The sequence below is a fragment of the Gallinula chloropus genome (genome assembly GCF_964237585.1).
Source record: "Gallinula chloropus genome assembly, chromosome: 3".
NCBI lineage: Eukaryota > Metazoa > Chordata > Aves > Gruiformes > Rallidae > Gallinula > Gallinula chloropus.
Window position 1 is genome coordinate 72511796 of NC_140087.1, and position 26895 is coordinate 72538690.

The 26895-nt window shown below is 41.5% G+C and overlaps 1 protein-coding gene across 2 annotated transcripts in view; it reads right to left on the reverse strand.

Moving 5' to 3' along the window:
- Window positions 1-6402, reverse strand: part of CNIH3 (cornichon family AMPA receptor auxiliary protein 3) — a gene marked incomplete at its 5' end in the record, with an annotated part of 49673 nt that extends 43271 nt beyond the window's left edge. For both annotated transcript variants that reach the window (XM_084262556.1, XM_084262555.1), the window contains one exon: window positions 6322-6402. In XM_084262556.1, coding sequence (XP_084118682.1) covers window positions 6322-6402 — 81 coding nt within the window. The remainder of the gene's footprint in view (window positions 1-6321) is intronic.
- Between the last annotated feature and the right edge of the window lie 20493 nt (window positions 6403-26895).

The window sequence follows — 26895 nt, forward strand, 5'->3', positions numbered from 1 at the left end:
CTAAGCCAGGGGTCTGAGGGTTTTAATTAAATCTTTTAAGGGTGATTTACTGTATGTGGTACAACATATATACCAAAAACTATAACCTCATACTTCAGACTCAATCTGAGAGTTGTACTCAATGGTCTAATAAAATATGACAGCTATATTGTGTTGTTCATTAACAAGCATGGCAGCTTTTAAAAAAGCACTAGAAATATATTATTTACCAATTTGGATATAAAATCCCTGTAGTAAGTAGATTTTCCAAGTAATCTGAACATTCCCCCCCCCAAAAAAAAATCGGATATGTGACAACCAAATAAGCGTTTAAATAGTTCTCTGCACATTTTTGTGGGAGGCAGGAGACTCCATGGATTAATTTATTTTACACAGATAATGGAGTCACTGTGACTTGTGAAGCATCTGGAATTACAGCCAGTGGCAACTACACACAATTTAAAACCTTTTTCCAAATAAATCTCATGATGACAGTTCAAGCATAGACAGAGATCCAATTTAATGTTTCCACAGCATTTGAATCTGTGGTAGAGCCCTAAGACTTACACAATTTTTTTAATTATTATTTAAGCATGACAATGTAATAAACTGAAATACGCTTATTTTCCCAGTATATATATAGTTTTCTCCACAGCCTGTGCTGCCCAGCCTAATATCTGTCTGTCAGCATTAATATGACAAACTTCTGAAAGAAAAGTTGTAAGGGAACTGTCAAGCCATGTTATAGCAAGACCACTCTGGTTGTGCTCTGTCTTTAAAAAGAGTGGAAATATCAGGCTCATTCCTTAAGCTGTCATGACTATGAAACCTTCAGGGACAATGTGCTTAGCCACTCAGAGAAGAAAAATATCTTCAAGAAATATGTATAACATGCAGCAACAGCATTTGTACCCCTGTTCATCAAACCTTAATCTCATTTTATTTTTAATCACATGATTATCAAATACTGTCAGAGAACTGAATTAATGACTCATGAGAGGACAGAACTGAACTGCAATATCCACAAGAAAAGTCAAGTTTGACCACATGTCTGTGAGGAAATTACTTTCTTTTCAAAGAAGGCTCTGACGCGTTGTACAGAGGTTAAACTCAGATGACTGGCAGCCTTTACTGAAGCAAAGCACAGGTTCCAGTGAGCTCATGGATCACTTCACTGGTCTCAGGTAGGAATTTTATGAGGAAGCCTAGGTGAGTCAGACACCAAATACTGACCAAATTCCACATGAATGACTCTTGAAGAGCTTTTGAAATTTTTTTCACCTAAGCTGCTGCCATTTGAATACAGTCCACATCACCAGGACAATAAATACAGCAGCAAATAACAAAAGTGGCAACATCTTAAACATACATAGTACCTTCTGACAGAAAGCTAAGGCATTCTGAGGACATATGTTAAATAAAATGACATGCAGTACTTGGACGTCAGTTCTATTACCCACACTTAGCAAATGAGGAAACAAGGCATAGATAAATCAAACTGTCTGCTAAATGTAATGCACAAAGTCAATAGCAGAAAAAGCACAGAATAGAGATTCCAAGGTCTCCTCTCCCTGGTGTTTGAAAAAAAGGAGTACTTTAATTTAAAACTAAAAGTCAATCTTAAACTAAATTACTCTGTTCAATCATTGCCTCCCACTGTTTTTAAGTATACCTGTGAACGGCTAACTGCTAAGTCAAGCCAAAGTCATATTAAAGTACTTTATCAGGATTAATATCATCTTCATGCTTCAAAAGAAAAACAAGGGTAGGGGGAAGCATAAAACAAAAGAACTTCCATGCTCTGCTGTTTTATTCTTCTTACGCTTGGTTCAAGTAACTGTCACCGATTTCAGCGCGCACAACCTTTGTCATGCCAGAGAGCTCTTCCCAGATTCATTTGAATTCACAGTTGTATCGGAACACTCCCAAGCCCTGTCACGTTTGATACGACTTCTCAGGCAGACACCATTAATTTTTACATGGGCATGATACTCCTAATACTTTCTGGCAATCCTTAAGGACTACCGGTTACGAAGAAGTCACACAAATTCAAAGATACGCTGCTATGAGCTCAAAAATAGCCCATTACACTTATTTTTTTTAAACAGTAATGTTCTTGGTATTTATGAATTGTTTTACTGTGGTATTATAAAAAGGAACACTTTGAAAAGCTCTTTTCTTAAAGCCTTCCTTAAAATAACAAGTCTCAAAGCAGATTATTTCACCTTAAATTACTAAAGAATAGAAGGACTCAGGTTACCCAAACCCAATGTATTTGAAGAGAATAATAGTGCTGTGGGACTTCACACAAACATGTCATATTTTAAGTGATGATAAATCACAGTTTGGTCAACTTCACTGCAAAAACAGCGCAGCGGAGCTATGCTAGAAATGAATATGGTATGTCAAACACTGCTGGGAGCTCAGACATAGCTCAGATAAATGTTAACAGGGAGCTAAATCTTCATTCAAGGTAGTTTAGGAATGAAGTAAAACTCATTAGTAAAATGAGTTTTAGAGCTTTTATTCTTTATAAGGAAGATGAGTAAGAGCTGAGGACGGCAAAACAAAGTGTCTGTGATCATTAGTAAGACAACCCTATACTCTGTTCTTGATTTTACAGCATCATCAGATGAGGATATAAAATTATGTAGTTAGGAGACCAAATCTGCTGTTAGTTATATCACGCAATTTCCCCCAAACGTGCTCAGCTGCATTATTCCAGACACGAGGGCACCACGGACAAAACACATTTAAATGAGACCTGAGCTAGGACAGCGAAGAGAGCACTATTGTACCTGCACTTCTACAGGTCACACGCAGCATACACCCAAACCAACTGTGCAGAGGTATCTCCATGTATTACTTTTTCTCTGTACAAAATATTCACTCATCCAAGTCCCCGCAACCCTCTGACTCTCAGTAACTCAATCTGAAGACAGACCACTTCAGCTGATAGGTACATTTGGCTAATATGGCTTCAAATACACCCAACTTTAACAAAATACATAATTATGTAAATTCAAACTCAGGGAAAGGTTTTAGGCCTCAGATGGAAAAGCTTTCCTAAACTTTGCAAGGACTGAATCATAGCGTTACATTAAAGTTTACTCTGAACACCAAGATTTGATTGTAGCAGCTTATATAATTCTATAATGGGAATGTAAGGTTTTATTAAATTCCAGAGGCTGGTTAGAAGAAACCAAGCAGAAAGGTCACCATTCTCTACTGAATTCTCTAGTACTTTTCCACAACAGTGGCATGAAAACATCCACTTCTACATGACATTTCTAGCACTGTGTCATTACAGATAGAGGTACCGTGGTCCTTGAACAACCTAAATGCTTCAAGAAGTCCCATACCACAGCGACTGGTATTGGTTCTATGTAGTAGATGGAGAATTCTATTTTTCAGACCTTTGCTTTTCTTTGATGACTAAAAATCCAGAAATAATACATTAAGATAAATCTTGAGCATAGTATTAACAAATGTTTCTGGTAAGATCTAATTTGTTTTTTTATCAAGACAGACACCACAGGCAACCTATAGAGAAGATCACTTAGAGGTAGGAGAATAAATTCACTACATTTTCCAGATGTTTCAAACAGCATCTGTATTTTATTTACAATACCTTTAAAACATTCTGTCCAGCTTCATTCTATCTGCCTCCAAAGTACTGAGCACAGGAATGTACAGTGACCCTTTACCTTGTTAGAGGAAAGGTATAAGAAAAGCAGTTTCCAAAAATAAAAAAAAATCTTCATTTTTACCCCCTTTTTTTTGGTTTCACTTTTTAATTGAACCTATTCCATCCATATTAATGAAAATCATAATTCATCTGACTTCTCTGCAGGCAGAAAACAAGATTTTATTTGATCTGCTGTTAATTCATTCCAGGTAACTGCCCAATCCTCAGCCAGCTTCAGGTTAGACTAAGATAAAGTCCAAATGCTACAGTTTTTCTTGCCCTTTAAAATGATCTACCAAATGTAAGTTTTCATTCAGTCTTCAGAGCCTCAGAAACCTTTCAAAGTGATGGGACTCTCAGATTAATCAACAACTTATTCTTAGTAACAAATGTTTGGGTTTTTTTTTAAAAAGCATTTTAACAGGAAAATACAGTTATTTTGCATTTTCTCCACTACCCTTAGGAGAACCTATTTAAAATAAATCTACTGTCCTTTACAAATACATTACAGTGAAAAAAATCAGGTAATAGGGAAGGAGTGGGAGTTCTTGGGAAGGTTTTCACAGTGAGATGTTTAAGATAAAAGAAACTCCTATGACTTGAGTCATGTTAGACTACATTTTAAAGAAATAAGAAAAGAGATTGTAACAGTTGATACAGAAAGGTTAATAAAAGTCCTTGTTTTTTGTGTATCTGAGTAACGGGTATGCTTAAAAGTTTATTCTGGCAGGGTGTTAAATCTGTTACTCTTATGACCTTCAAAACCATGTACTTTAATAGAATTATTATCTATTTATGAGAAAAGGTAGTACCAATTCTTTAAATAGAACAGTATTTGCAGCCATTTTCAATTTCAATTAATCAAAAAATTTCCAATAGATGTAAGAAACATGCACCATAAACATGGGCCTATTGAGAAAAGGTCTCCTTTCCTTGTTGCCTCTTACGGACCTCTACAAACAGTGGATTGCTCTCCATGAGTTTACATGAGTTGAAAAATGGTTCACTAAGAGTAAACTTGCAGAAACTGTGCTGACTTATGAAAGAATAATTTTGCTCATTCGCTAGAGTGTGTCTTCAGACAACAGCTTCAGCCCAGAAAAAAACACAAACACATGACAACAGACTTAAAATATATATAGACTTAATATATATATATATATGTAAAAGGCATTAGAATTGTGGTAGTAATGAGGGAAATAATTGCTTAATTTGTATCAAGAGATTCAAAGTTGTAGACTCTTAACTCTAAACCCTTTGAAGAAGCTGTAGGGGACTTTTGGGGACCTAAAGGTTTGCAGGAGAAGAGGGAAGAAAATATGAGTAAGCATCTAAATTTTACTACTCCTTTATTCAGAGACCAGGAGTGCAGTAGCTGGCTGCTAGAAACCCTTCTTGGCCTTGCAGTACTTGACATCACTACTGTACTTGGCGTGGCCATCACACATTTGTGGCTCCATTACTAATAAAAACTTACAACTGAACCATTAAGAGTTCAAAATAATTTGAATTCAAGCAATTCCCACAACAGAACGATCCGTTTCATACTTCTAACACACAAACAACTAAGATAGCAGTTTTAATCTCTTATCAGTGAAAACAAATTCAGTATTGCCCTTGCTTGTTAATCAGGGGTGGTTCTTTTTTAATCTTACTCCATCCAGTATCTGTAGACACAGTTGTGAGATTTGCTCTATTTTTCAACTAACCCTGCTCCATCCTGTTCATGGCATGCAGTCATTTGTGCAGCACACACAGCACAGAAGCAATGCCAAACTATGCAGCTGTTTAGAAGAACTGCAAATTATGGGTAAGAATAATGTCCCTACCAAGAAGCACCTAAGGTACACGCTGACGCCTGCCCTGGCCAACCAGTGTGCAGTAAGGTGTGGGCCACCACTGCTTCCCAGAGAAATCAAGGAAGGTACAACTCCAACATCCTTTTCATCTGTTAGAAGGATGAGGAAGTTTCACACTCAAATCCGCTTTTTAAAAGTTATTAACATAGGAAAGTCAACCTGCTTCATGAGGTACGTGGAAGCTTCTCCTTCACAGCTCTCTGTTTCTCGGGCAAGAAACACAGCTGTTCGTACCTCGGAGATCCCATGGGCTAGAAAACCCCTTGCTGGAGTCATGAGCAGCTTTTCGTACCGCCAAAGCCCCGGGAGGTCTCCACACGCACACGGCTGGGGCAGCCCTCAGGGTGCCGGCACCCCGCAGAAACGCGCATGGCCGGGCATCCTTTAACAAGCCACTACGAGAGCACTGCCATTGGTCTTTGCGCTTGTGAGAGCTCAGTTAGCACGGCAACCCACGCAGAGCTCTCACGGCGCGGTCCGTCGTCCGTCCTGCCACCGCAAGCGGTGCGGGGCAGACGGGCGGGGGAAGTGCGGGACGGACGGGCGGGGGAAGTGCGGGACGCGGCCGCTCCCGCGGCGGGACGCTGGCGGCGCACGCCGGGAGAGGCGGCTTCGCCGCGGCTCTCCGGGTGCGGGGTTGCCCATCCCCGGCCCCAGCCCGTCCTGCCGCCCCTCTCCCCTCACAGCACGACCCCTGCGCGATCCCACGGTGTTCCCCCCCACCCCGGGGCTGGAGCCGTTTTTCACGTCCTCCGTGGGCGGCGGAGGTGCCGGCGGGGAGGCTGGGGTACTCACATGCCAGATGGCAAAGAAGATGAGGGCGGCGCAGAGGACCAGCGACAGCATGTAGCAGAAGGCGGCGAAGGTGAAGGCCATGGCGAGGAGAGCCCCCCGCGCCCCCCGCGGACTCCCGGCGGGTGGCGGGGAGAGCAGCGACCCGCGAAATCCCAGCGGGGAGAGCGGCGAAGTCACCGGGCGCCCTCACGACGGAGAGGACTGTCACACACACACAGGCGCGCCGGGACGGAGAGGGAGCGGGGCCGGGCGGCCGCCGCGTCCCACACACAGCGCTTCCCTTTTGCTTCTCCGAGCCCGTCCCAACCCCCCCGCAGCGCCGCCAGCTTCAGGGGGTTCCCAGCCCGGCCGCCTCGACCGCCGCCGCTCTCCCCTCCCCTCCCCGCTGAGGCGCGGCGGTGGGCGGCCCTCGCCGGCGGGGCGCCCCCGAGGGGCGGGTCCCCTCGGCGGGGGCGATTGCGGAGCTTCGCGGCAGCGGGGGCTGGCGGTGTCCAGCCGCTAGTCGGGCTGCCGTCACGACTGCCTGTTTCTGACTGAAATCGTCTCACGACAGCGTGAGAGGAACGAGCGTGGGCTGAGATGGGTTTAGGCCAAATTCTGAAAAGATAATGATATGCCTAAACTTGAAGTGTGTGTGTGGGGGGGGGGGGAGGTATTATTGTTATTGTTTTTTTCCTTTTAGGATCAGGTGAATCCGGAGAGACGCAAAAAGCAGCGAGGCCAGGGGAAGTCTGAGGTGGTGGTGGCAAGGTGTCACCTGGCATGGGGATGCCAGCTCTGGAGCGGCCATCCTCTGACAGAGAGATGGACAGAAAGCCAGCCTGGGAGCGAATGCCTGAAGGGAGCAGCTCGGCAAAGTAGGATCAGTCTGTCCTTTCCCACCTGATTAAAAAAAATAGAAGGATTTTTTCCATTAGATCCAATAAAGACAAACATTTCCTAAATGCTAGAAATGGGGGAAGGGCCTTTGTAAATGCAATATCCAAACGGCTGAAGTGTGTATTTAAAATAAGGAAGGTAGGGTACAGGCCCTGCCTTCCTACCCTGCCTTTGATAGGAACCACAGTATCTACAGTCATGACTTAAACATTTCTGCAGGAGAACTGTTCTAGGCTTGCCACCAAAAGTTCTTCCACCTCTTTGAAGCACATGGGCTTATACAATACAGCAGCTTTGTATGCCAAAAAGTTTTCGGGAGAAAATGCCACAGAACCACCAGAAGACCCATTTTAAAATAATTTGAAAACCATGGGTGGGTCATTTCAATTCACAGCAATTTTTTTTTGAGTCTTTTAAGGATAGAAGGGGATTCAGTAACTAAATGATTCAGAAATTTGCCAGTGGTCACCTGTGAAAAATCAGATTTATGGCACAAGAGATTGTAATTCCATCAAACCTAAGTTTGGTACAAGCTCCCCTATTAAATATTTAGAATATATTTTTTGTTTAAAATTACGGTACATTATTTTTAACATAATATGCAGATTTATCTTGATGAAAGAATGCTGTTTTGAATCAAAAGTCAAGGCCAGTAATTAATGAACCAATCAAACTGATGGAAGCAACCTTTTATAATTGAACTGCTCCAGAATGTACATGTGATTTGATGCTATAATTAAGAGGGACAGAACATGGCAAACAGTAATGAGCATTGCTGTCATACAGGGATGCAATAACCACACTGTAATTCATTGACCTTCTAATTCTTTTGTATCTGAAATCCTGCAGAGCGTATGCTTGCGTAAGTAAACGGTTTATTCATCGCCACACCTTTTGAGAAGAGCTGTAAATAACGTATGAAAGAAGTCTTTGGAGTTGTTTGGGGTTTAGTTGGGGGTTTTTATTATTTTGCCACAGTTACTGTAATAATATATGTAAGATACATATTGTCTATGTTAATAGTCAACACAGAAAAACTGATGCTTCTAAGCAAACCAAAATAAAACATTTCTTTCTTGAGCACTTACATACATACACACACACACACACGCATATATGCAATCTATAAAAATGTGCTAGAGGTATCACAAAAGACAGAAGTGGAAACAACCATAAAATCTCAGTTTAGGACTACACTCCAAGGTAAATATTTTCCTGTTTTTAACTGTCTCTCATCTTCATTTCCATTCCATATATGTATTTGAAAATACTTGTTTCTTGCATTGCACAGAGGCAGTTACACAGCCCAATACTTCCAAGATTACACAGCCTTTCCTGATACTGATTTGGAAGCATATATTGCCCATTAGCCATATTTCTAGTCATTAATCATTGCTAGTGGCTGACTAATCACAGAGGTTTCTGATATAAAATGGAAGGAAAATCTATTAAGATGCATTTAGGACATCTTTGTCCTACTGAATTCTTTGTATGTTATACTGAGAGGATACTGTAAGTATCTTGAGATATGCAAGCGATGAGGAATGGTGGAAAGATTTACCCTTTGCTCAGTACAGCTCTGAGATTTGTCTTAGTAATCAGTAAAAAGTCTTCCTTACCTAGATCTTGTTACAAACTCATTACAGCTCTCTGGAGCACGAGGACCTCACCAGAGGGAAGCCAATCCCTTGTCCTATCTGAATGAGATTACTGCAAATCATGTCATCTGAGGCAAAAGGTGAAAATAACATGGATGTCCCTGACCCTTTTCTTGCTGGTTTAAGCCTTTGAAAACACAGCTGGAACATCAGTATGTCTATTAGCTCCCCATCCACCTCTAAGGTCTTGGTCCTAACCTTCAGATGAACTGATGGATCTGATCCTGGCTGCATGAGAAATTACAGTCCAGCACCCAGCACTGTGCCATCAAAATAATGCATATCACAGAGGCCAGAACCCAGGGTGTGGAGCTGAGGATGCATATTATCAGCAGAAGGGATTTGGAATAGGCAAACCAGACAAATACATTGTATAACCACATTTAGAAAACCTGTTGTTTTCAAAACTGTTATTTTAAAGCTACTTTAAAAACAAACAAACAAACAAGCAAAGACATCCCCATGTGGAGACACACCTGGGTTTCTTTTCTGTTACTGGAAATCACGCGGGCCCAGAGGTTCTGCAGCACTCCATCAGCAACTGCAGTAATCCTTGCTCTCTGCTGTTCCACAGCTTGTTTTAGCAGCCACAGTCTCGGATTTATCAGCTCATCTCTCATCCTGCTGTCTTCAAAATTTCACAAATGCTCGTGCTTCCTCCAGGTAGTATATTCCCAAGCTGTTCCCAGAAGGGGCGGCTGCGTGCGCCCTGCAGCACGCACCCGTAACCTGGGCATGCCGCAGGAAAGGAATATTCAGAATGCTGAAGCATGGAGATGAATTTCAGACCAAGTAGAAAGTCAGCAAGAAACAGAAACTAAATTTGTGTTCAGACTGATCCCCGATAATGGTTTGTATTCTCTCCTCTTGGCTTTAAGCAGAGGATATTTCATTTAAATTTATTTACTGATGGGTCACACAATGTACTTAGAGTTTAAGAATACTTCCCAGCACAGGTTCTTACACGAACTGGTTTTGTAGGCTGTCCCCCACAACACACACAAACAGATCACAGCAGTGCATTTGTAAAACCTTCAGAGAAATGGGGTTTTTTTTATGAAAGACTGTAAAGGTCTTTGCTTTATTTGAGCAGATTAAATTTAGGAAGGCTTCGGTTACCACTGAAGCATATTTTGTGTTTTGAATTCGTTGTTTGTAAATGGGAAGTATTTGTCTTTACCATGCATATTTACTGGAAAATACGATTGCAGGTTCCTGAAGGCATTAGAGAATTCAACAGACATTTTTTTTGCATCTGATCCCAACTTCATACAGAGTCATCACGAGAGGATAGATGCTGGTGTTGCTTTTGTACAATTGGTACAAAATATTATCATAGGTCAAAGCACAGATAGGATTTGGGATTTTTTTCTTAAGAATGGCTTTTTATTTTGTGAGGTCCTCTATGAAGGTACCACCAAAACACAGTCACTAGATAAATAATAGAGAAGGAGTACATCTGGTGAGCAACAGGCAGCCCTCTAAACCAAATGATATCCAATGTTCCCATAGACATTGTGAAAATAGATGTAGTACATTTATGAGTTCAGGATGTCTTTATCTTAGCAGGTCTTAAAGCACTTGTTATTATATGACATGACCTTTTGTGCTAGATAATGAAAGAATCTGAAGGTACTGAAAGAAATTTCCAGTGGCTAATTTATAGAACAGAATCAGAAGTGAGGAGGGACTGCTAACGAGTCCTTTCAGTTCCCAAATAAGTACCACAACTGTCTAAACCTAAAGGACAAGTTTTTATAAGAACAGCAGTCCCCTGCAGTGAGAGGCTAAAATCACCACAAACCCACCAGCAAGGTGGTATACCTTCACAGTAAGGGTGACAGAGCCCTGGAACAGGCTGTCCAAGGGGGCTTGAGGTATTCAAGACCTTCTCTGGAGATATTCAGGACCTGTCTGGACTCCTATCTGTGTGACCTGTCCTAGGGAACCTGCTTTGGCAGGGGAGTTGGACCCGATTATCTCTGGAGGTCCCTTCCAACCCCTACGATTCTGAGATTCTGTGATACCCTCAGCCAAGGTGTCTCACAGTATTACAGTTCAAATATTCTTGTTACAATGTACGAGTGCCTGTTAGAGCAAAAGCCATTATATTAATTATACTAGAGAACTGTCATTCATTACACTGAGTAGATTTTAATAGGACAACCGACTCCCTCTTTTGTGAACTTTAAGTAATACTAAATAATTAACAATGCTTATATACAAATTGCCATCATTGGATTTTATTGCTAATAGCCCATAGGGATTAATAGAAGCATTTCATACTCTTGTGCATTATTGTATTAGATTATCTGCAGATTCCAGATGAAACAATTGCATTACTTTACGGTCAGTTCATTTTCAAAAGGTTACATTTGCAATCTTAAAGGCAAGTGATGTTTTGTAAATGAATTCTTATTTTCAGACACCAGGAATATGATAGTTAACAGAACCACTGTCAATAACCTCATTTTGCTGCCAAGTCAATAAATATGCTATTTCACCAGCTCTTAGCAAGAGTGCTGTTTTCACCTTCTTTTGTAGGAACCAACCAAATCAATTGTAACTGCTTCATCATAGGATCGTAGGAAAGTTTATGTTGGAAGGGATCTCAGGAGGTCTATAGTCCAACTTTCTGCCCAGAGCAGGGCCAAAGGCAAGGTCAGACAAGTTGCTCAGGGCTCCTCTGGTCAAATCTTGAAAGCCTCCAAAGACAGAGATGACCCAGCCTCCCTGGGCAACCTGTTCCACTGCATGTCTCAGCTCATCTTCAGCTGACTCGTTAGTTCTCAGCCCGTGTCATTAACCAGGCATTACTCCTTCCCTAGTAAACAACTTACATTTTTCCTTCCTGAATTTCCTAGGGTTCCTCTCAGGCTACGATCTCCATGTTTAATTATTAAAATCCTCTTTAAAAGCATACATTAATATGCAATACAGAAATGCTCCTAAATAGCCAAATGAGACTGTTCAAAGTGTGACACTACACCGGTTTGCTTCTACTATTCACCTGCCCGGCACTACCAGAACACGCTCACGCCTGTGATGGCTGCAGGCAAACCTGGGGCTTCAGATTTCCAACTCAGATCACTCACCTGAACTCACTGACCTCAGTAACTGTTGTGCCCCACACTTGGACAAGCAGCACCACAGAGGCATGATGCGCATTTTGACTCCTCATGTCACTGATAATTGGCTAGCAAATAGAAGAACATTTGACAACAGGGAATGTGGGACTTTTTCTATTATCTGCAGGGTTAGTGGGGCAATGTTGCAAGCATAGATCTCACTGCACCTCTTAATTCTTAAGCTATGTTTTCCTGCCCTAATTCTCCACCCTCCTCCCCCCTCTACAACATTTTTCTTTCCCATTAGCTTCTTTCCCTTATCTTCTTGTTCTTGCACAGCCTCAGCCTGGTCCAGCCACTGCCTCCTACTTCCTCACCTCCTCCAAATTCAGCTTTTGACTCCTGGGAGGACTTTGTCCTCAGCAGAAATGAACTATCTGACAAGACACTAAGCACTAAGGTCAGAATCTCTGCTCTTGGTTCCAGGACAGAGTAGCAAAGGAAAGTGGAAATAGCAATTGCAGGGGAGGTCCTGCTTTAAATCACAACCAGTGAAATGGAATGGGAAAAAAAATTGTGTAATTTCAACTCTAATAACTATGTGTGAACCTTTCAAAAGGATTAGAATTAGTCAAAGACCATAATTATTCATGGCCACAGCCGAAGTCAGATGCATCTCACAAAAATTATCTCCTTCTAGATATGAAGTCCTTGCAACACACGGAGGAGGCAGGGGCCTTCCTTAAATTACTAAGATTTTCAGAACTGGCAAAATAATATGTTACATTTTTTCCTATAAACATTTTTCTGAACTTTTTAAGACCTTTAGTCTGAAGAGGAAGCTCAACATAAAAATGAGATCCCGTGCAGGGAATAGAAAGTAGGATCTTAACATGGTGCATCTGAAGCAGTCTTAATTGCCTTTGACATTACCTGTTTTGCTTCAAATCAATACATGGAAACTTTAAACAAGTAATTCGTGTTAACATTGCTTAATCCTCCTAAGAATAAATTTAATTTGGGTCTGTGCTAGGGAGAGAGTGGGCTCCAACTTTATAAATTCTGAATAACTAAATTCCATCAAAGGAATGAAAACAGAATAACAAATTTTCTGAATAAGTAACCTATGAGAAATCCTTCGTCAGTCACTGAAAATCCTGCAGAGCTAGTTATGCTAATAAGACAATTTGCATAAGATACATTTTTGTCCAAACACTGAAATAACATCCTGGGCCAAATGCCTCTGATTTTAACAGAGTTTCATTTTTTCCTACCCCAGAGCCTGAAATATTCTGCTAATCTACAAACCCTGCTGGCTGCTCCCACCCATTGCAGGCTGTATCAGATCTCACCTCACGGCTCCATCATTTGGAACAGAGAAACCAGAACAAAGTCAAATATGTGATGCCCTTCAGCAGTTCCCCTTCTCAGAGGAATATTAAATTCTCTTATATTAAACCCAATTCTCTTTATCTCTTTATACTGAGGCAGCTACTGAATGCTCATCTCGGCTGTCCAGGAGACCACAGTCTGCAGTAAACCAAGGTCTGGTGTCTTTGCTATAGTTTAGAAAAAAATACAGTATTTCACCAAACTGACATATGTGTTCTAACTGAATTAATGGTCTTAGTCATTTTCAACTTGCACACATAAATGAATACTTACAATATGGCCTGCATAAATAACAGTGTTGACAAATGAATACATAAACATTGAATTATGGCTACTGGTACTCAGAAAAAGTGTTTTCACTTTTGATGTGGTTTTATGAGAGGTGGGTACATCTGCGATGTGAAAGGAAGGAGAGGCTATGCAGATATACAGCAGCATGTACTGCAGTGACAATACAAATAGACCGGTTGCCACAGGCTCAGGACCCTTACAACCCTGCCTCCTTGTCCTCTACCCCTGCTAAATTAGCATTAGGTTTTACTGACCTCTGTTTAAAGGAGAAAAAACCACAATTGCCCCAAAATCACAAGTTGCATTATTAGCATATCAATAACAGAACTCTTTATCAACACTGAATTTAATGAAAGATTGTCCAAACTGATCCCCTAAGCCTCTGCAACTTTGAAACATATTCATTATATTACACCAGAGAGAAAATGAAAAACCCATAATTAGGGATATTTTTAACTATAGGAGTTAAACTAATGGCACTAATGACACTCTGTATCACTTAGAATTCCTCAGTCAGTTCAGCTGAAGCCCCTTATAAAAATTACTTCAGCATTTGACAAGAAGAACTGAAGAATTCATATTGTGAATTGGAAAAATACCAGAAGAAAAGGTTGGAGGTGGCATTGGAGGAGTGGGAACATGTTTAGCAAGAAGTCTCATGAGAATGCTGTGCTGAAAGATCATCCCTATTCTAAATATAAACCTTTAATACATTAGCCATCCTGATTTTAACATCATATAAAATATTTCCAGTCTGAAGGAAAACCAGCAAGACAAGGTGATTCTTTGTGATTTACTCATCTCTTATGAAGAAGAAAACCAGAAAGCTTTGAAATCCTCCTAGTTGGAGGTTTTTGTGGATTTTATATCACAAATATACTATCATAATTTGTGTTCTGTCTTATTTTTCTTCCTATTATCTTGAAACGTCTAAATGAATTTGCCTAAACGACAAGGGTCAGATAATGAAAGTCAGGGTATAAATCTTTAGGAAATATTCAGACTGTCATCTGAAATACTCAGTTTAACGCTACAAACAGCTAGGAGAAACAGTGATTGTGACGTGGTAGGTAAAAATTCTGTCCTTTTCTGGCTTATTTTTGGAAGTTAATATAAAATCTATGTCACTCAGAATTGCCTGGTTCCAAGTCCTTTATGTTTTGTACCTAAATTAATCAGTAAGGACAGGGGATGCTTTCTTTTGTTAAACCAATTGTCACTTCATATCTGAGACAAAAGTGGCTGAGCAGTAACAGGTGCCAGCTCTAGTCACCCGTGCTCTTCAAATGGAGCTATCTTGTGTTATTTCCCAAAGCCTTTACTTGTCACTCAGAACTCTGAAGCGGTTGTTCTCGGGAAGATCAATGAAATACAAGTTTGAGAGATTACTAGAGAAACGCAAGAGCTAAATGTGATCTTAAGCAGTCATTACCTGGGAAGAGAACAATGACTCATGTCAACTTCAGAAAGTTAAACAGCCTTTGAGAAAACTATCGTGACTCACGGGTACTGCATGCGCATGTGCACGCACACACACAAACACAAGCTATTTCTCAGTTCAAGGCATTTAGCTCTTCTACAGAGAAACTAAGCTCTCTTCTCCTTGAACCTGCAACAGCCTTATATTACTGTAATTGCCTTGACATCAGCCAGCTAATTGATTCAGAGAGGGAGATGCTATATATATGTTTCTTGCTTAGGGGGTTACATAAATTGTTGACCTATACACTGATGTGAAACAGCACATAATAGGAATGAGCTCTTTTTTTGTTCTTTCTATCTTTTTTTTTCCTAACAGATATTGTAAGAGTTTGCTTTGGATTGCAAATAAAGCAACTCTCAAAACCAAACACCTAACACCAGGCAGGTTTTCTTGGTTTTCTTTGTGGACACGGTTATCTAAAAGGAAAATATTTTCCAGTAAGCGTTTAGGTGAGGGGTTATTTTGGCTTCTGAAGTATTAATTTTAGTGACAATAATTCCATATCCATTGAAAATCGCTACTCTCCCCCTCTACTCTGCCCTGGTCAGTCCCCATCTGAAGTACCCAGTATCTGAAGAGCCCAGTTTTGGGCTCCCCAGTATAAAAAAGACAGGGATCTCCTGGAGAGAGTCCAGAGAAGGGCTATGAAGATGATTAAGGGCTGGGAGCATCTCCTCTGTGAGGAAAGTCTGAGTGAACTGGGGCTGTTCAGCCTTGAGAAAAGAAGGTTAAGAGGGGCTCTGATTAATGTTTATAAATATCTGAAGTGTGGGACACAGGGAGAAATAGCCAGCCTCTTTTCAGTGCTCTGTGGGGACAGGACAAGGGGCAATGGCTGCAAGTTGGAGCACAGAAAGTTCCACATCAACATGCGCAAGAACTTTTTCACGGTGAGGGTGACAGAGCCCTGGGACAGGTTGCCCAGGGGGGTGTGGAGTCTCCTTCTCTGGAGATACTCAAGACCCATCTGGACACCTACCTGTGCTCCTAGGGAACCTGCTTTGGCAGGGGGGTTGGACCTGATGATCTCTGGAGGTCCCTTCCAACCCCTACAATTCTGTGAATCTGTGAAGCAATCAACATCAACTATTCAGTTAGCTGAAGCTAATCATGTTGGCAGACTCAAGCTTGAAATGGAAGCCACGATCACATTTTAGCAGTACTGGCATTTCCAATTCATGTTAATGATCTATCTGTTACGGTTGTTACTAACATGTATATACGGATGCTACCTTCTGAGAGGTACTTTGAACATCCAGATAACTGAAAATTAGAAAGCATTTTTGCTGATTTGAACTGCAGAAAAGTTTTCCACTGTGATGATCTGAGTATGACCAGACAAAACACATGCGTTCAGGAGATCATGCTGCAGTAAAAGGTAACATACTGGCCAACCTCCTGAGTATTCTTCAGATATTTGTTCTGCCCCAGATGGAGAGGCTAATTTGTGATAATTAGGGTGTAAATTTCCAAGCACTGCAGCTTAGCTGCCCTAGTTCCCACTAAGGTCACTTTATCTTGCTAGGAGAAAGTAATCTTGCTGAAAGTACAGTAAGCTGGTTTGCCTTTAGCACTGAAGTGTCTCCAGCAAGAATAGTGTGAATTAGTGAAGTGTAAATTCATGCCCAATGTGGATTCTTACTACCTTCTTTGTGTTAAAATGCCCATAAATAGGGGAGGTGGCTTGGAGCTGACTAACGGGATAATACATGCCCGGAAAAATATATATCACGAAGAAGTAACAAAAGTCACTAGGAAAGTTAAAATGATCTATGCCCACAAATGACATTACCAAGTTCATTTTCACCTTGAAGAGGAGGGACTACTGCACCCCAAGGAAGAAGGTAGAATTACTGCAAATGAGCTTAAGTAGCTGAGTAAACAGTTTGATCTGCCTACCAGCTAACTACTTCTCTGAGCAACTAAGATAGCTGAGTGTGGCAAGGTGTGCCCACGCGGCAGGGAGCCTGACACAGCAGCTGAGAGAAGCTGTCCTCTGATGGTTGTTCCCAGGAATGTCTGAAATAAGCAAATCCAATGTTTATCAGAAAAGTGTCTGCCTTGCAAAAGTGTACCAAGCACAATCAGATTCCCCTGCTAATCACCTCGGTGCAAATGAAGAGGAACAAAGACTTAATTATTCTTCTGCGCCAACAAATGGTACCTCCACACTAATATCCAGAACCTGGGAAGCATCTACACTTTTACGTGCTCCAAAATTATCCTGTGTGGATTATTTCACCCCGCAGGGCTGCCAGGTCTGAGTTAACACCAAACACGTTGCATTGTTTCCCATTCTTTGCTTGTATTTATCAATATTCTTTGTTAGTAGGTGTGGGACTTTCTTTGGATTTGTTAAAAGTATGTTCATAAAACATGGACCATTTCTCTAAAGAACAGTACTGAGTTTTCTAAGGTGGAATTTAAGTTTCTTCTGGAAAAGGCACAGACAGATGCATGTTGCTTTAAGTCAAGTATATTTACTTACATGTTTAGCAATACATTCTCACTTTCATCTCCCAGAAACCAGAGGGAGAGAGTTAAAATTAATTAAATTGACTTACTGGCTGCCATGGTCTAACACTGGCCAGTAACTGAGCCCCACCCAACCACTCACCCACCCCTCACATTCCCCAGAAGGGGATGGTGGCAAGAACAGAAAAAAACCCCAACTAATGAGTTGAGATAAAGACAGTTTAATAGTATAACAAAAAAAGATCACAGAATCACAGAACGTTAGGTGTTGGAAGGAACCTCAAAAGATTATCTAGTCCAATCCCTTGCCAGAGCAAGATCACCCAGATTAGGTCACACAGGAACATGTCCAGGTGGGTTCTGAATGTCTCCAGAGACGACTCCACAGCCTCTCTAGGCAGCCAGTTCCAGTGCTCTGTCACCCTCACAGTGAAAAAGTTTTTCCTTATGTTCACATGGAACCTCCTGTGTTCCAACTTGCACCCATTGCCCCTTGACCCATCATTGGACATCACTGAAAAGAGCCTGGCTCCATTCTCCTGACACTCACTCTTTACATATTTATAGACATTAATGAGGTCACCCGCCAGTCTCCTCCAAGCTAAAGAGACCTGGATCCCTAAGTTGTACTCATAAGGAAGATGTTACACTCCCTTAATCATCTTGGTGGACCTGTGCTGGACTTTTTCAAGTACTTCCCTGTCCTTCTTCAACTGAGGGGCGCAGAACTAGACACAATATTCCAGATGCACTCTCATCAGGGCAGAGTAGAGGGGGAGGAGAACCAGTAACTCAGTGTGTTACCAACATGATTCTCATCCTATATCCAAACCACAGCACTATGCCAGCTACTGGAAAGAAAATTAACTCTGTCCCAGCCAAAGCCGGGACACTGACTTGTAAGAAGCAAAAATAAAAATGTTGCCTCTGTTAGCTACGAAAGTGCATGAAAACTCATGTTTTCCATTTTTCCCACTGCACAGCCAGGGTCATCTTTAAGAAGACAAATTTTAGCTTAGAAACTCAAGTCATAGAAACACTAATTTAAATGTGCTGCAAGGCAAAGATATATTCAGCTTGTTTGAATTCCTAGGCAAGGTGGGAAACCAAACTGGAGGGAGTCTCCAGATAAAATAAGAGCAATCATCTGGCTGCATTTCAGTCCAAACCCGCACCAACCATGGTCATATAAATTCATTTTATGCACTCTCTTTGTTAGGTAACTTAGTGTCTTCTGTCTCAGATGTGAATTCCAAACCCTGCGATTTTGGGTCTCAAAGCTGAGGCATCTGAATTTACTGTCACATTATGTGGCGAAACTAAATCACCACATGACTTCATATCTGAATATCTGTCAGATTCACAGGAGCTAACAGCAGATAGCCTTCTGTCTATACAACTTCTTAAATGAGATTCTGCTTCAATGAGCAAGATTTATGGTATCTATATGTATCATGAAAATTTCACAATAGTAACTAATATTTCACTATCTCTGGCAGCCATGGAAATGTTTATTAAACACTACAGAACATTATGAGACAGTTTGAAATATGCGTGAAACATCCCTAAAGGAAAGTCGGTTTACCTCAGGAGACTGGCACCCATTTCCAGTGGGGTTTATATTTTAAGAGTTGCTATAATTTCCAGCTGACATATTTGAGAAATCCTGAAAAACAGATGAGGCTCCAGAAGACTGATAAAAATAAAAAACATCTTCAGAAAAGGAAATAGCCTGAGAATGATAAACATTTCTGAATGTTTAATTATTTATTCCATTATTTTTCTGTTAATTTAAGCTAAGCAAGTACCCAGAGGACAGCAAGAAAAAATAGCAGGACCCACGATTAATCAGTGTAAAACTGTATGAAGTGAAGCAAAATTCTTTCTATAACAAAGTAAGAGGCCTTGGGAAAAGGAATTAGCAATTACAGCCATATATGTTTAATTCAAAACATTGAGATTAATTTTATGACTAGACCAGAGGTAGAATCCTACACAATCCCATGTGGAAAATCCTTCTACTTTGATGGTGAATCATGAATAGGAAAACCAGCTGCATTTTCCCAACAGGATACAGCAGTCCTCAGGAAAAGAGCTGCATGTTTTATCACAAACCGACTGTGAGTCAATAGCATCAATCTGGAATGAAAACAGGAAACATTCTATTGGGATCTGTATGCCAAATTAATAGCACTGAAGATGGGAAGTAATGACATTTTGGGATAGTACACTTATGAAAACTACCTGCACTGGTTGGAGATACTTCAGGAGATAGTGGAGATGTAAAACAGACAGCCTTTGAGATGCGCAGAAAGAATTGAGCTCATTTCACCTAAAGTAAACTCTGAAGACATGCATGAAACCAGTCTTCAAATATGTAAAGGGATAGCGAGTGTTGAAATAGAAAATAACATTCTTTGTCCCCTACAGATAGAATAAAATGTAATGTTCTTAAATCACACATTAGAAATTAGAGAGATTTTTTATAATGGTAAGGACATGAAGGTGAGAACATGTTGCTAAACTAACATGTTCCCAACACAATGTTAATAGTCACATAAATCTGTCAACCAAACCATCCTTCCCTAACATACATTTGAAAATGTCATGCATGCTCCAACTAAGGTTGAAGACTCAATGGTTAGCTAGATTTTGATTACAAATTATGAACCAGAGACTCATTACCTTACCTAACACACTCCAAATCATAGAATGATAGAAAGGTTTAGGTTGGAAGGGACCCCAAAGTCCATCTAGTCCCAACCCCCCTGCCATGGGTAGGAGCAGCCTCCACTAGCCCAGGTTCCCAAAACCTCATCCACCCTGGGCCTTGAACACTTCCAGGAGGGGGCAGCCACAGCTTCTCAGTGTCTCACCACCCTCACCATAAAAATTGTCTTTCTTACATCCAATCTAAACCTGCCTTCTCTCAGTTTAAAACTATTGCCCCTTGTCCTCTCACTACAGGCCTTAGTAAAGTCTTTCTTTTTCTTGTAAGCCCCCTTTGCATATTGAAAGGTTGCATTAAGGTCCCCCTGGAGCCTCCTCTTCTCCAGGCTGAACAACTCCAACTGTGGCAAGATACCTCTTACCTTTCATTCAAGTCTCTTAAAAGGGTTTCTTGAGATTTGGGGAAGCACAATGTTCTAAATCTATTTTTAAAATTTCTACCTTTTCCCTCAAAAAAAAAAAGAGAAAAACTAGATTTTTTTATTTTTAAAGTCCCAGTATTCAGACAGTTTCTGGTATAATACCTGATGGATGGGGTAGCTAAATTTCAGAAAGATTAAACCCCACTACCAGCTAGAACCTTTCTGGTGAATTTGTATAGAGGATCATACTTTATTGGCACAAGCAGAAGGAGAAATGCTAATTTCTCTGCAATTGGTAAGTGCTGTACAGGAGCAGGGAAAGACAGTGGAGTAAACAAACAGGGGAAAGTACAGCCTTAAAATTTAACATTATAGCAGGCAGGTGAATTGCACAAATGCATTTAGAAATAATTGAGTGTCTCTGTACTCAGAGTACTTCAGAGTTCACAAACTGTGTCGGTTCTTTGCCTACTGTTTATATCAGCTCAATTGACTGACTTCTATTTAAGTTTCATAGGAGACTTTTGTGGTGAAGAATAATTGAGAATGGATAGAACTGTAGACCTTTGAGGATCTACTCAACATACATGTGTGCTGGCTTTGGCTAGGAGAGAGTTAATTTTCTTTCTAGCAGTGGATAGAAGGCCATGTTTGGGAGTCAGGATGGGAGCAGTGCTGACAGCACACTGATGTTTTAGTTGCTGCCAAGCAGTCACAGACTTTTCAGCTTTTCATGCTGCCCTGCTGACAAGAAGGGGGGAACGCAGGAAGCTGGGAGGGGACACAGCCAGGACAGGTGACCCAAACTGGCCAAAGGAGTTATTCCATACCAATGACTGCATGCTCAGCATAAAAAAGGGGGCTGGTGGGAGAGGAGCTCACAATTCCAGGATGCGGGGTTTAGGGGTGGTCCGGCTGGGTCTGAGCTGTGCAGCCTGAGTTGTGTGGTTAGGTAAGAAACTGCATTTGTGTATCACCAGCTTCATGCTTTTTCCTCTAAAGACCTATTATTGTTATTTCTCTCTCTCTGCTGCCCCAGTAAACTGTCCATATCCCAGCCTACAAGGTTTGCCTTTGCTTTTCTTTTCCCGCCCCTTCCCGCCCACCTCTCCCAGAGAGAGCAGCTGTGTGGTGCTCAGCTCCCAGCTGGGGTGGAACCACAACAATAAGTCTGAAGCAAAAGCCTGGATAAAGCCATCCTATTCAGAGCAGTCTACCTCCAACTTTGCTCTGTTTATAATTACTTTTTATTCTGCTATTTTATGATTGCCATGCATTAAGAATGAACTAGAGAGGGAGTAGTGGGAAAGACCTAACAAGATAAAAGACTGGGATAGGAGAGGATTAGGACAGGGACTGACCATTCAGCACTATAAGCAGTGCGAGGAACTGACCTGTCTGGTGAAGAAGGGCCCAAAGAAACCCTCAGATTTCTTGTCCATGTCTGCTGAAGTTTTGACACACCCACATCCACCAACCTCCAGGTGTTGTATCAGATGAAAACCCCAGCAAAGAATGACCTGGCTGTGAAAGTTAGGCTTGTATAGGATAAATACCCCCTAGAAGTCAGGCTGCAAAGGAAGCTTAGCAAAGAAAGAAATGTCTCAAATTACTAAAAAATTGAAAGATACAATTATCCTGTGAGTGACATTTTTTGTCCAGTTCTGGGCTCCTCAGCACAAGAGAGACTTGGGCATACCAGATAGAGTCCAGAAAAGGGCCACAAAGATGATTAGGGGACTCACATGAAGAAAGTCTGAGCTAGGACTATTAAGTATAGAGGAGAGTGGGCTCAGGGGGATCCTATCAATGTATACAAATACCTGAAGGGAGGGTGCAAAGAAGATGGAGCAAGGCTCTTTCCAGAGGTGTCTGAATACAGGTCAAGAGGCAGTGGGCACAAACTGAAACAGGGGAGATTCCCGCCTGATGTCAGAAAACACTTTTTTCTGTGAGCACTGGCACAGGTTGCCCAGGGAGGTTGAGGATTCTCCATCCTTGGAGATATTCAAGGACATGGTCCTTGGCAACCTGCTTTAGGTGACCCTGCTTGAGCAGATTACCTCCAGACATCCCTTCCAACCTCAACCATTCTGCAATTCTGTGATTCTCTGATCCCCCACTATACTGAGCATGGGGAGCAGTCTGTTTTGACAGTTTCCTAAATTTATTTACGAGTCATGCACCAGGAATCAATGCAATAGATCACAGGTGAGAAAGGCCCCAGTTTCTTGGACTTCAAGTTGACAGGGTTTAAGCTCCCAGGTTAAGAGATACGGAGACAGAAGAAACACAGCCACGCTCCAGCTTAATAAGGAACAACCCAGATCCATTATCAAGAGACTCATGCAGTTCTTGACATGTGACTGTAAAATATGGTTTTGAAATCACTATTTTTAGCCTGCTATTATAAGTAGGACAAATTAAGCTAAAAGTTCAAGGCTGTAAACTGTCTCTAAAGAAATCAATGGGAACGTGGAGTCTATTTACACTGGATATTTATGCAATCCCCATTACGGCAGTAGCAGTACTCTTCCCAATATTTAATGTACTGCTCTTCACAATAATGCTGTAAGGTCAGTGAATCCATGAAAATGCAAAAAAAAAAAAAAAAAAAATCTAAGATTTATGAACCTGGAGAGAAAACGGTGTGATAAGACCCAGTAAATGAAACATGGAGAGTAATCCAGTGATGAGATATCTCCTTGAAGGAAAGCATACATACTTTCAAGGTCCTGCTCTTAATATTTTAGACCTGCCAATATCACTGAATCCAAATATATTGGATTCACATCAGCTGAGCATCTGCCATCAGTTCAACATAGATCATGATTGGTTTTTTATGGGGTTACTGACAGGTTGGTATGCTCATGTACAGCTGCTATGGTGCAAGCTTAGGTCATCTGACAACAAGACATTATTTTCCTGCTGTCTGAAACAGTATCTATTACTTGTAAGAACATGCTGTTAGCAGGTATAAAGGGTTAGCAGGTATGTTGTTTGCCTGTTTTATCCAGTGGGTTTAAAGTAGTTAAACAAACCTGGAGGCACGGCTGACTTAGGCATGCACCAAACCAGTTGAACTTACAATTCAAATGACAAAATGATTTTATAAATCTGACCCTAAAATGACTTAACAAAAGCCACACAATGAGCAGCTGAATCTCAGTCCTAGGCTCTCATCTTAGTATCTTTTCTGCCTCTTTCTCTCTATATTAATGACCTTATTTTTCAAAGAAAGAGATTGCAAATTTAGACGACTATGCATCTGGGACTGGGTAAGCAGACCAGAAAAAAATACCATGTCATGAACATCTTCGCAAGGTTTGAACACATTTTTTTTCATCTTACTGGTTCTTGACTGTAACAGAAATATACTACTAGTAGTTCTCACAGATTCCTCAGTGTTAGCCAAACTGCAGTGTTACTTGTCCTTATATATTATCAAATGAGGATCCAATCCTGAACAACTTCCAAAATACAAATAATACATATGTATTTTATACAGAAATAATAGGGTTCAGTTTTTTGAGTGTTCCCACAGATATTCTATGTGTGTGAACCACTCACATGAAGAAACCTTTTGAATCAGATCCCTACCTCACAGATACATTTAAATCAAGTACTCAAAGAATCATGAGGGGACATATTTTTGTGTTTCATTTCTATTTAAAAGCTGTAAGAAAGCTGAGTTCCAGCTTCTCCAAAAGAACAGAGGCAGAGTTAAGCTACATCACTTATTCTAAACTTGAAAACCTTTCACATGGTTACTGAGAGGTTAAATTCTTTAGGAAGTCCAACAGCGGTTTCAGCACAAAACCTTTTTGCAATGCTGATACCAGCACACTTTGGGACTGACAGGCATAGCCTTAAGTAAGTTCAATTCCACCAAGACGAATGCCTTCCTGAGCTTAGTGTTAGAGAGAGCATCTTCCTGGGCTCCCTGCTGGAGCCTACAGCGCCGAGCAGGGAAGGGAGTGGGATGACAATTGGCAGGAGAAAGGTCTGCGACTGACTCGGATTCCTACCTTTGTGGAAATCTGATCCTCACCTTCACCACTGAAGCAAAGGGGTATCTTAGAAACCATCAGTGCTGGGAAGAAATTGGAGGTGTTAACCTGGGAGCACACATACCAGCTTCATTTCATGAGCATGGTCCAGCAGCTGTCATTCCCACAGAATTATGCAGATTTGGTGCCCCCTGCTGTCTTTCACTGCCAGAGTTGACAGATGAAAAAATACAGGAGGAAAAAAGTGCTAAATGCACCAAACCCAGCCCCGAAGGGCAGAATAAGTACCCCGCTCAAAAAGGCACATTTAAACTAGAGTGTGAGTACACAGGCTGTTTTGGTGAAGCACCCAGGAGCTGAGAATAGCAGAGCTGTATGTTGGTAGAATAATGATCACAAAGAGAGGAAAAGCACTGAGTGCATCATCACCAAAAGGAATCACAGAAGAGTAAGGGTAGGAAGGGACCTCTGGAGATCATCTAGTCCAACTCCCTGCCAGAGAAGGATCACAGAGAGCAGGCTGCACAGGACAGCAGGGTTATGAATATCTCCAGAGATGGAGACTCTACAACCTCTCTGGGCAGCCTGTCCCAGTGCTCTGTCACCCTCACAGTAAGGAAGCTCCTCCACTTGCTTCGGTGAAACTTCCTATATTCAGGTTTGTGCCCACTGCCTCTTGCCCTGTCACTGGGCACCACTGAAAAAAGACTGACCCCATCCTCCTGACATCCACCCCTCAAGGACTTGTAAATATTGATAAGATCCACCTCAGTCTTCTCTTCTCTGGGCTAAAAAGTCCCAAGTCCCTCAGACTCTCTTCATTAGAGAGATGTTCTAGTCCTCCAGTCATCTTTGTAGCCCTTTTTTTTGTACCCTCTCCAGTAGTTCCCTGTCCTTCTTGAACTGAGGAGCCCAGAAATAGCACGGAGACCTGAGCTTCAGTCTTGGCACACCTTCATTGCTTGAAGGAAGGACCCCAGAAATTATTCTGCCTTTTGTGGGGATAGAAGCCCATGAGATCTTTCCTGCCTCTCACTCCAAACAGTTTAGATTCAAATCTTTTTGATTATGGTAGCACCTAGAGGTCTCAACAAATACCAGTACCAGTGTATTAGGACCTGCAGACACATACCTGGTGCATCTACGTAAGACTTTGTATGAACTAAACTAGAAGACACGCACCAGGAGTGTAGCAAATACACCAGGCACCAGCAGTGGACAAGCCTAGAGCTAATCCAAAGTAAAATCTCTCCAATGCACACAGCGGGGCCCTTGGAATGGCAGCACAACCTGTTTCTCTCTACAGAGCTAATCCTACACTAAGTGCTAAAGTAGATGTACCCACTCACAATGAGACTCACCTACTGAATCTCACTGCCACCGAGAGCAGTTGCCTAACCTCTCCCTCCCTCTAGATGCTTTGTTAGCACCAGCAACCATCCAACAAACATCTGCTTAATTTACATAGTTAATCTCTTTTTTTCTTTTTGTTTTACCCAGGGCTTGTTTTTGGTTGGATCCATTTAACATCACACTGTGCCTGGTGTGATGTAAGAAGGGGGAGGAATGTCCCTTTTGGCAGCAGCACAGTCTTAGATTGGCTTCAGCTATTCATGAAATGGCTGTCCTAAAACAAACAAGGGCAAGAGATGCCAACAGGTGGAACGGCTCGTCCAAAGCAATACAGCACATTTCTAGCACAGCTGGGTTGAAAACCTGCTATCTCCATTTGTTTCTTGCCCCTTCCCTGTACTTCTCCCAGAATACTACACAACATAAATGATGAAGCAAAGCGACAGTGACCCATCTGAGCCTCTACAGAGTGGCAGACAGGACTTTTCAAGGAAGAATGTCAGTTTAAGAGATTTCTTACTGTCAATTGACACTAGGCTAACAACTGATAATCTTGTCTATTTATTCTCAAAGACATTTATTTAAAGGGGCCTTAGGCCAGTAGTTAGTCACAGCAATGAATTGACCAGTCCCTTTGGTATCCTGCCTTTGGTCCTCTAGTAGAAGATTAGAAAAAAACAACATAACAACTCCACAGAGAAGGGACAGTCCTGCCTCGCTGCAACAGGGGTGTGTAGTGACTGAGACCAGCACCCATACTCCTGATCACACTGGTGCTGTTAAAACAGCCTTGAGCTGTACTTCAGATGTGCGGCAGCAGATGCTTCATCTTTTCATATTCTGCTCTTGTTAGAAAGCTTTTAGGACTGACAT